General features: G+C 34.4%; 1 protein-coding gene across 1 annotated transcript in view; it reads left to right on the top strand.

The window, feature by feature from the left end:
- Nucleotides 1-12128, top strand: part of ASCC3 (activating signal cointegrator 1 complex subunit 3) — a 255756-nt gene that overhangs the window by 119165 nt on the left and 124463 nt on the right. Inside the window, exon 14 of the mRNA XM_027881455.1 lies at nt 9912-10046. Within this exon, the coding sequence (XP_027737256.1) occupies nt 9912-10046 (135 nt within the window). The remainder of the gene's footprint in view (nt 1-9911; nt 10047-12128) is intronic.

Below are 12128 nucleotides of genomic sequence, written 5' to 3'. Positions count from 1 at the left end.
GACTTTATACTTCCAATCACTTTCTAGAGTATGAAGTTTCTCGCATGCATAATGCTGTGGTGTTGATAGTTTTCTTTGTGGCTACTGAAAAGATTATTCCAGAATATTATGACATTTGTATACTTGCATGCATTTTAGTCAGGAGGTATTTACGACATGCTTATTTAGGGTAGGGTATTTTGAGAAGGACTAAATATATAAAGTGTGGGTTTAGGAGAGAGATGCTCTTTGTTCTAGCACAGTTTACTACCATTAGTAAACTATTGCATTATTTAAATTCTTCATAACTTTATTAACTTTCATATAAAAACATTTCTTATACTTGAAAGCAATTTTTTGCTCTTCTGATGATGTAGAGAACCTGTTGATTAGGAGCAAAAATCTGGTTAAAATCTGTTTTTTAACTGGTGCTGATAAATAAACTAGAACACATAACTATTCTGTTCTTTAATTGTTTCCTAAGTTTATGTTACTGGATCATACAAAGCCAGAAGATAGAGAGACTGACATGGCAATTTTCTTAATCTTCTTTTACTGTGGTAGAAGGAATGGGAATAGTTATAGAGGTTTTTTCCAGTGTCCTCTATGTTCCTTTCCTTTAGGAAAGCTGAATAGAATCTGCTTATCGCTACTGACTCCTGGGTTATTTGTGCATATTATGAATGGTATGCATGTAAGTATAAATATAAATAGATTTGAAAACATAAGAAGAGACACAGTAGACATGACAACTCTTATTCTTGAGTGATTTTTGTTAAAAATATAATTTATTATAATGTAGAAACATAGTTTATTGTACAAAGTCAAAGTAGTTAATGCCAAAACAGGACAAAGGGAAATGCTTGAAACAAATTATTGCATGATCTTGTTTTTTGAAAAAAAAATATGCAGTGAAAAGCTGCTTGTAATTTTGAAGAATAATTGTCGTTCAGGTCCACTGGCATCTGCAAAAATGCAATTATTAACTGCCTAATGACATATATTTGCATAGTAATAGACTAGCTATTCCTGCCTAATTTTCTGTACAAGATTAGTTATTGCTATTTCTATTCTATCCTGTCAATTAAAATGCAGAATAATTTCTGCTACCAATAGGAGTCAGTAAAGCATTATTTGTTTGTCTTACTTTATAATTTGCCCTCTGCTTTAATTTTCACTCTATTCATTTTTCCTTTGCAATTTGTACTATATTTGGCTAATGCTACAAATGGAAGATAGCATAGATCCCATTATACTGTTCTGAAACAGGTTTTCTTTAGTGTCCAGAATCCATATTTAAGCATTGATTCCAAAACTGAGTATTTATTTTATGTCATCTAATATAATTAAAAATATAATTAAAAAGTATTGTAAACATATTTTTTTAAGTATTTAATAATTTAAAACTTTTTGATGTGCTTTAAAGCAGACAAACCATTTCCACATTAGTGGAAAATGTATAGAACTGTTGTACAAAGATATAAAGGCAGAGTCATGACATTTCATAGGGGCAAGTACCTTTTACTCAAAAGCATCCTCCCATTGGTGCTGCTGCATACACACTGAGCGTTCTTCACTGTAAAGGTTTATTGCTATCAGAATCTCCTATTTTAATGCTAAAGTCTCAATGTCAAACTTATGGATCCATAAGTCTTTTATCGACAGCTTTGAAAGGAAGTTATATCAACCCCCTATATCTTTCTATTTTCATAGCGACAGAGGACACAATATCGCATTTTACATGAGCATAACTGGGTGCCTCACTGAAATGCCTGTGCACTACTGCATGCAGCATATGGAACTAAAGGGAGACATTAGGGGTCTCCATCCAGTTGCTGAGCTAAGATCATATTGAGATCAGAGATGTGATGTGGTGCCTCACAAGACTGAGTGCTGCAATGGGTGGAAAGAGAATCTTGAGCATGGTCAAGGTTAGGGTGGTGAGAAACTTGCTTGTATGTGAGAGTAGAGCAGGGATACCTGGAGCTCTGTCTAGGGATGGCTAATGAGCCACCTGAGAATTTAGGAGGGTTAGCCAGCAGACAGACATCAGCAACATTGTTGGGCGACTTTGCTACAGACACTCTGACCAGGAATAAAGTAAATAAGGCTTTTTTCAGGCAACTAGAAGAAGCCTCATGTTTGTAGTCCTTTGTCTTCCTGGGGGTCTTTACCATCGCAATATCTGCTGGAGAGACAAGACAACAGGGCAAAAGCAGTACAGGGAGTTTCCAGAGCTTGTTGATGACAATTTCCCAGCGCAGATGATTGAAGCTGATGAAAGTTGATGCTGTGCTGGGCCTTGTACTTACAAAAAAGGGAACCACAGGTTGGGGATCTGAATGCTGGGAGATATTTTGATTGCAGTGACCATGAGATGGTGGAGTTCAAGATTCTGATGGAGGAAACAAGGCAAAAAGCCGCATTGTCTTGGGCTGCAGGACATCACTTTGGCCTTTTCAGAAATCTCCTTGGAAGAATCCTATGACAGGTAGTGCTGGAGAGCTGGGGGATTTTCACGGATCAGATCTACCAAGCTCAAGAACGGTCCATCCTGCTGTGCCGGAAATCAAGCAAAATGACTCAGGGTCAGTCTAGATGAGAAAGAAACTCCTGACAAAACTCAAACATTAAAAGGAAGCATACAGGAGGTTAAACAGGGAGAGGAAACCCAGGAGTAATACAAAGAAAGTTGATAGTGTTTAAAAATGTGTGTGGTAGAGCCTTTTTTATGGATAAATTTAGAACACAGAAGGCAAAATGTAGGAAGGGCCAATAGGAAAAAAGTAAAGTAGTTCCATTGTCCTTACCATAACTCTTTACACAGAGTTTCATGAATGGCCTGAAGTTGTGTCAGGGGGCAACCATCCCAGAGGGTGGTCAGGCACTAGAACAGGCTCCCCAGGGAAATGGTCACAGCACCAAACCTGACAGAGTTCAAGGAGCATTTGAACAATGTTCTCAGACACACGGTGTCATCCTTGTGGTGTCTTGTGCAGGGCCAGGAATAGGACTTAGCTGGTCCCTTCCAGCTCGGAAGATTCTGTGATTCATGAGCAATAAAAAAATTAGACAGCATAGTGCAATATAATGTTCATTGGGGTAGTCACATCTTAAGTAAATATACATTTTCACATTAAAAAAAATACAAAAATTGAAATTATAGGGCACGTCTTTAAAAAGAGATATTATTGTAAATAAATAAATGATCAACTGCACATTATGATTGAAAAAATATTTGCAAAATGGAGTTGTTACCCCTTAAAACCTGTTATATCTAAATAGAAATATAATTAGATAAATAGTGATGTTGAATAGATTTTTTAAATTAGATTATGTAGAGCTTTTTAAAAAATCTTAGGTTTTGTTTAAACAGGGATGATCCAACGTAATTTATTTGAGCGAATAGTTAAATCAAAATTTAGAGAGCAATTAGTGGTAATCTATCAAGAGTTCAAAATATATTGTTTTGCTGTTCTTTAGCCACAGCAACATTATATATTTCTTTCTTATTAGTTTATACTTTCTGTTAAAATATTGTATAGTATTGTGTGGCACTGTTCTTCGGCACAGTTTCCTGAATGTTTCTCTTGAATATACAGATGTTTTAATGGTAACTGTTGCTGAAGATTTTTTTGTCATTTTTGACTCCTCAAACTTGAATGAAAATTCCTATATTCTAATGCACATTATTTAATTGTATGTGGTGAGTAAATGCAGCCTGCTTTTAACTCATGAAGACTTTTTTATAGAAAAGGAAGGATACACAAAATGTGTCATTAGGACCAGTTTGTAGGCAGCTTAGTAATCCTTCAGTTTTCTGTAGTATAAAAGAAGATCTTAGTATACATGCAAATTATATCAATATTTCTTTTAAATACAAGATGTACTAACATTAATTAAAATAATTAGCAAATAAATTAAAATTCTCATGTTGCCCTAGTAAGTGACACAGCCTGTTCACTTTTCTATTCCTATGGTGTTGCTTGATATGCGAAAAGACTTAAATATGCAAAACACAAAAATCTGCTAAAGTAAAAGTAAGATTTCTGCATTAAACTTATTAAGCTTTAGTATAGGCTAACTTATAAAATTTCCTATACTTATTGCTGTTCTTTTAGTTACTAGTTCTGGATAGTTTTTAATGAGTTACTGTGATTATAAATTTTCAGTACTTATTTTTTATATTTTTGCTATATGGATATGTGGTGTGCTTTTTCTTTCTCTTCTAAGTGAAAATAGAAGTCCTGCTGGCATCCAGTTACGTCTGGATAAAAGTACTAGTTCTTGTAGATATTTTTAATAATAGCACACTTTTTACTGCTTTGATGATACACTAACATGTTCCATAAAGATTAAAAGCTGGAATATGCAGGTCTTGGGGAATGCAGGCATTTCCCAGTGTGAATTTTAAACAAAGTTCTTGGTGAAAAAGTTTAATTTGTTTTATATTTTGAGACAATTTTGAGGAGGTAACCTAGCTCGAAACATTTGCTTTCTCCTTTATTGTATGTTTTTTATTATTAAAAGCTTTAGTTTCAGGAGAGCAGCAACAGCAGACGCTTTCAGCACTCGGGCTATATATACCAGAGCTAGCTTTGAACTGCAGATTACAGATCTAATTACACAGCTTGTAACTGTGGAACCGCTTCTCTCTCTTCTAAATTACTTTTCCTAACTTATTTGCATAATGTAATGCACGGAGATTTTGCCACTGAAATATAATATTCCCTGACACAGTTAGGACAGGCTAAATTAACCCTCCTAAGACTATATTGTTATTTTACAACATATTTGGTAAATGCTTACCAAATGCTCAGCAAGGTGTTACATGTCAATTTTTACTAGGGCTGGTTCTTTACAAACATTTGGTGGTATACAGAGATTACAAGTAAACATTAGCCTTAAGACTGAGCACCTCTAATCAGCTAATAAAGCAGTCTTTTTTTTTTAATCACGCTTGATGTTTGTCTGCCTCTCACTGAGAAGTTCTTTTTACTGTCAACGATTTGTACAATCATTTAAAATTTATTCCGGTGGTGATATGTGATCATGAAATGCATAAAAGTCAGTGAATTCAGGTGGGCATTATTACTTTGAAACAGTGGGAAGTAAATTTCATAACGAAATGTGGTGCACTTCTGAAACTTAGGTATCTGTAAGAAGCGATTCTGGGTAGAGGACGGTTATACAATGCTTGTTTCTTAATTATTGTTTGCACAATAACATCTTACCATCCTTCTGACTGAATGATTACTGTGGTGTCAGATACATTCATACATGTAGGCAGAAGTTTAGAGAAATCGTAACTGAAGTTTTACCAATTCTGTACCAAGCCTCTGCTAACTGAAAACAGGAACATATGCACTTTATTGATTATACTCGATAAATTTATTGAAACTTATTGACTACAATAATTAAAATAGAAGAGAAAGGGAACTTGGAGCACAAAATACCATGTGGTCCCAATCCATCTGTCTTCCAGTTCTTGAAGCGCCTCTTCCTATCAAAGTTTCTAAAGCTTCCAGAATTGTTTCTAAACATATATTATGACAGGCTGTGATCAGAAAGGAATATTTTAGTTGTTTTTAGGTAAAAAGCTCCAAATCTTTTTTGAGGACTCTTGACATTCTCAGCAGCAAGAAGAAAATGTGAAAATGTTTCTCTCAAACATTTTGATTAGTGTTTTCATGGCTTTTAAATATTGTATCAGTGATCCTGCTGTTAAGAGGGGTAATATTCCTGTGGGCTTTTAACTGTGACCGTTACACAGTAGTTCTCTTTTATTTGACAGGTTGTGCTTTTTCCCCTTCTCTTCTTCACTTGGCTGTCCAGTACCCAGGACTATATTATTTCACTTCTGCCAAGTATTCAATTTTTCTAGGAAATACAAATTTAATTTATTTTATGCTCTTATTTCTGAGGACATTTTGGTCTTTTCTAGAACCCTTCATGTCTGTGCTTTTAATATCTGCATTCCTTAAGCTCATATGTATCTTATCTAGCATCTCTAGTAGATGACTGCAGGTATGTCCAACTGTACAATTACATTATTAAATCTTCTGTAGTGCTACATACTACTTTTAATAATTTTTTAGATTAACCCTCAAGTTTTTCATAATTTCAAATGAAATAAAGTGACAGACTTTGAAAAAGGGTTCAGATTATTTTCTACTAGACAAACTGGTTATTGAGTGATGTGTTTTAAGGTATGTTAATTGAAAGGAAAGTATTGCGAAAGGAATGCTATACAGTCATTTTAGCCACTCAGTGGCCAAGATTGAGTTATAGAATTTATGTACATTTATATGTTTGTATAATATTCTATAGCAAAGTGTCAACAATTAGATTTTATTTCCCTATAGAAGTTCTTGAGTTTCTGATATTTCACTATGACTAGTAAAAATAAAATATGAACGTTACTGCTTCATCCACTAGTATACTGCTTTTAGCTCAGTATAATCCTCAGAAAGATACTGGATCATGTTTGCTTTCAAGGTAGAATTAAAGGCAGAAAAAAACTGAAAAACAACAACAAAGTTTCTTCTAAGTCTTCAAAATAATATATTCTTACCTTTTTGTTGTTGCTTATCGTCGTCTTAGCAGGACCAGGACATCATAGCAACAGCTGAACTCAGAGTATCAGTTCCTAATGGCTCTACCTGATTATGACTGAAACTAAGAGGGATTTTCCTCTCACTTAGAGGTTTCAGGAATGGACTTTCTCTACAAGCATTGCAGTTACTGTTCATTCATATAATAATTGAAAGAAATATTCTTCAATTAAAGGCCTTTTTTCTACTATCAGCTTTTCTGTGACTAGCAGTCTGTGCTCTACTTTGTGTAACTTATTCTCATTTCCCTAGCAGCTTTATTTACTTTTTTTTAAAGTAACTTGTTAGGTTTGAACTTACCTTCTAGTTTGATTCTTTTTGTGTATCTTATACACACAAGCCATAAATAATTATACCTTGGTTAAATAGAAATCTATTGGACATATACATGTAGTTGTGTGCAGAATTCCTGCTCACAGCTGATCTTTTAGCCTTGTCGTTCCAGCCATATAACTCACACCCACTCAAAAAAAAAATCTTTATTTGGTCTTTGATTAAAAATATTAAAAAAGCAGGAGACCAGTAAGATATTTAGTAACTTTATGTTAAAGCATGCAGGAATATTTTAGTCTAATATATAATCATAGAATCAAATGGGTTGGAAAGGACCTGTGAGATCATCAAGTCCAACCCTTGATCCGCTACCACCACAGTTACTGGCACTAAGTGGCTCATCCAGTCTCTGCTTAAAAACCTCCAGGGATGGTAAATCCACCACCTCCCTGGGCAGCCCATTACAATGCCTGATTACTCTCTCTGTAAAGAGTTTCTTCCTAATATCCAACCTAAACCTCCCCTGGCAGAGCTTAAGACCATGCCCTCTTGTCTTCCTGATAGCTGCCTGGGAAAAGAGACCGACCCCCACCTGGCTACAACCTCCTCTCACGTAGTTGTAGAGAGTGTTGAGGTCTCCCCTGAACCTCCTCTTCTCCAGACTAAACAACCCCAGTGCCTTCAGCCTCTCCTCATAGGACTTGTGTTCAAGTTCCTTCACCAGCCTGGTTGCTCTTCTCTGGACCAGCTCCTGAAGGATGTTTGAATTTAACCAGTATTAATGCTGGGTCAACACAGTTCTCAAAGTTGCCAGTTTAGATTGAAGTTACAGATAAGAATTTCAAATGAAATTGAATCTAAAAACTAGAAGACACTGTAAAGCAAATCACCAAACCTATCTTGTGGTTAAATCATAAAACCCCTTGCTGCATATATGACCTTTTTTTTTTTTTTTTTCCCCTCAAGTAATCAATATTTCAAATGTGTTTACACTTCCTAACTCAGGAGCTTCAAAATTACCTGCATAAGAAGGATTATTCCTATTTCACCTTAATGCCTGATACTGTATTTCCTCAGTTTCTCAACTGTCAGAATTTAGCTCTTTTCTGAAGATAAGATTTTAATCTATTTGGCAAAGAATCAAACGTTAATATAACAGCATTTAAAAAGGACATGAGTTAGTAAGCTATAAAATCAAATTGATTTTAAAAGTGAAGATTTTTTTCCGTGAAACCTGTTGACACAGTTTGTATTCACTGAAGAAGATGCGGTGGATTTGTTAATAATAAAAATTTGGGTTTTGGCATAGTTCTGTATTTTTATTCAGACTTTTTATAGAAAAAAACTCCAAAAATGTAAATAGACAAGGAATTCTTAAATAATTAATGGAGAAAGGGCATACACTGTACTTTTGTTATGTTGTGGTTCTCTTTTTAAAAAATATTTTGCCAGCATGTTGATTTTAAGAGAAAATTGCTATGTTGCTAACTGTGACTTCTATCTGAGAACATTTCTACCAATATGAAAGCTAATAATTGAGCCAGAGTGTTACTACATCAATGCTGGAATAAGCTAAAACAGGTAAGGAGTAATTGCTCCTTGCAACAAATAGTTATGTCCCCATTGTTTCTCTTTTTATCTCTTTTCTGTATTGGCACCTGAAATAATTTGCTTTGGTTTAATTATGAATCTATAATTTATATAAATACCCAACAGTTATGTCTTCTTTTATATAAAATCATATTTATATTATAAATTTATAATTAAATTAGGAAATTAAGGTTATAACTAGATTAATTATATCCTAAATGCTGCTACTTTCTTAATTAAAAGAATTCATTTAAAAGAATTCAATTACATACTGCAAGTTTCTACAACGTGATGGTGCCTAAAGTAATCACACAATTCTCAGGAATCTGACATATCTTAAAATTCAACTGAAACTATCTTAAAACAGAACTGTAACTCCATGGTTACATTTTTAATGAAAAGTACATCAGCTTGCAAAACAGTGCTTGCCATTTACTCAAGAGCCAGGTACTCAAACTTTGCCATTTGTGAGTTTTAATACCACAGAAATTGTCATACTTGATCAAGCTGAAGAGCTGACTGACCAAGTATGTGTGGTCAATTTAAGCAAACCTTGGACAATACAAAATGCATAGGGGGACAGTTTAAAGTGTGTTTCATGCTGTACCTTTCCCAGCAGTACGTGATTAACAGGCATTCAGAACTGTTATTACACTGGAATTGAATGGTATTTAACCACTTTTCCCTGTCTCTACCAATCAGGGTGAATACTGATGCCATGATTCATCTTAAATGTGCCTCGCAGTGAGCTTTAATATCAGTTCATATTGCTTCATATGCATATGTAAAGGATACGTATTCCTTCCTTAACATCTCATTGCTGTGTCTTGGTTCAGACAGCACATGTGATTACCACTCAGCTGTCAATAGATTCAGGGAAATGTCCAATGTTTCTAAGGTATCTTACTGAGGGATAGTATGGTTTTATATCCATAGTCGTATCTGTTACTATAAAAATTGTATCCCCATATGTGTTTTTCATTTGTTGGTGCTTCATCTCGTTCTTCTCTTTGATCGTCCAATGGATTTGGACTGCAATATCCTTCTGAAGCTCTTTATAATCAGTTTGTGTTTCAGCTGTCCTACCATCAGGATTTTTATCACCTTGCTATTCACTTTCCAGATCATTTAGAATGTGAAAAATAGAACTCTTTACATCAATGTTAATCTCACTACTTTTTGAAGATGAACTATTTATTGCCAACAATTGTTCCCTTTTTTTAAAGACCAAAGAATTTTAAACAAATACAGCCTTCTCAAAAGCTCTTTGAAAATATTAAATACAATATAGGCAGGATGATCCTTTAATTTCCCTTAAGCGACTTTAGTTTTCATCAGTATGTCATGTATTAACTAGGTTTTGTTATTAGCATAGGGAATATTTTGTAATTAAAGTGTTCTTATTATTTGATTAAGACTTTTTTTGTCTCATTGACCCTATTTCTCTCTCTAAAGGTGATGGTGTTTGTTCACGCTAGAAATGCTACAGTACGAACTGCTATGGGTCTTCGAGAAAAAGCAAAAAACAATGGTCATATTTGTCACTTCTTGTCACCACAAGGTTCGGAATATGGTCAAGCTGAGAAACAGGTAAGTGAATAATTTGCACCAATAGTATTTTCAGTGTTTTCATATGAAAATCCAAGATGGAAATAGATAAAGCATTTTTGAGCTTCTGGGAAGATATATTTTACTTTGAAGAGTCATGTGAAATTGCTGCATTGAATAGGGGAACAGAAAGAGTAATGATGAAGGAAGAGGGAAGTCCTGTTACTTTCAGTTCATTAAGGATAAACTGATAATTGGTTCTCTTTTATACGACTTGTACTATTTGACAGTAAGGTTCATGTAATTTGGAGCTCAGGAAGTCCCTAAACCACCAGTTTCAAGAAATATGCCAGTATTCCTGCTGAAATTTCTAGAAAATTCTTAATTCTATATTGGATGTGGCATTTACATTTGGTGATGTTAATTGAGGTCTAAAAATTAGAGCTAGCAGTGTCTTTTTAATATCCCTTGAAAAATAATGTTCTCTCTCCCCAACTGATTTCTCCTCAAGAACATAGAGGAGATATTTATTCACTGTAAAAAGTTTAATGTACGTATGAGATACCTTCTCTCACTGGGAAATGTATTGATAAACTCTTAAATCTTTTGGACCCCTGTGTACTGGAATTTGGTGAGAGTTTTAGGTTCTTATGTCTGTCTTTAGTTGTGATAAATATGTTACCTTACTTCATACCTTTGAAGAGAATGTGGAAAGATTCATTCAGTCTTAGTAATTATGAATGGAGCATAGATGCTACAGATTTCTGAAATGTAGAGATATCCGAAATGCAAAATCAGAAAATTTTGTTCTTTTTGTCAAGATGCTTCTGAGAGCCATAATAATTATTTTAAAACTATGCTCTTATAAGGTATGTCCTTATATTTCATAAAATAGCATATTAAAAAGCCCCTCTTTTCCTAGTGGATGCTAGTATCTGCAGCATTATAAAAATAACATCAAACCAAGAACCTGAATACCCCATGTTTCTACTATGACACTGATAATTAATGCTGAACTTTTTTTCATTAGATTTCTTTAAAAAAAAATTCTAGAACTCTTTGTTTATTAAAAATATTAGGTTTTTAATGTTAATAAAAGGGAAAAAATAGGCTACTGAAAATACCAGTACTTATTTAGACAGTCAAAATTATTGCTAAAGTTAAGAAAAATTATATACTTAGTTCAGCAGTGCGTATTATGTGAGGTATCTGTCAAATAAATATTCATCCAACTCACTGTGTATGCCAGTGAAAACTGCTCCTGTGTTTTTAGTTTTACTTTTCATTCTGGGATTAAATGAATTAGAAAACATACTCTTATGTTTATGGAAAGCACAAAACTGTCACTGAGGAATGTTCTAAACCTATTAGGAATACCAGTTGTTGCTTCCTGTGGTTAGGTAGTCATTTAAGGTAGCATTTATAGCTCAAATTAAGAGTGGTAGATAATATGACCTATAGGTTGGCTAACTGCATATCTGAAATAACTTTTTTCTAAGGGTATTTATGCATCACAATAGAATCTAGGGAATACTGAAGAAAACCGAAAATTTCCCTTTTCTTTTTTTCTGTCACCTTCTGGCATTGGTTCTAACCCAAATTTTGTATTGTTTGAGGTTTGTAGTTCCAAATGTTGATCTGTGAGAAAGACTGTAGAAAAGTTGACTTTGCTTTAGAAGATACTTACAGAGTTTAATGACAGTTACTATTGAGTGTTGAATTGAGTGTCTGTGGGTGAGAATCAAGAGGGGGGCCAGCAGGGTAGATACCCTGATGGGAACCCCTCAACCAGGATGAAGAAGCAGAGGAAATATTCTATAAGCCGCTGGGAGAAGTCTCACAATTGCTAACCCTTGCTCTCATGGGGGACTTTAACTTACCATATGTGTACTGGAAATACAGCACAGTCTAGGAGATTCCTGGAATGTGTGGAAGATAACTTCCTGACACAGCCTGGTTTGCAGACAATGCCAAGTTGGGCAGGAATGTTGATCTGTTTGAGGGCAAGAAGGCTTTGCATTTACCATTCCTTCAGAGTGCTTCTGATTTCCAAACTGTAACTTTAATCAGCATGATCGTATTTTAAATTTTTGATCACTAGTACAAATATGAAATATCGTGGGT

Source organism: Empidonax traillii, unplaced genomic scaffold (assembly GCF_003031625.1).
Source record: "Empidonax traillii isolate 1590-97213 ecotype Southwest subspecies unplaced genomic scaffold, ASM303162v1 scaffold89:size1181294, whole genome shotgun sequence".
Taxonomy (NCBI): Eukaryota; Metazoa; Chordata; class Aves; order Passeriformes; family Tyrannidae; genus Empidonax; species Empidonax traillii.
Note: the sequence above shows the minus strand (reverse complement) of the source record. Positions and strands in the feature narration are given on the sequence as shown.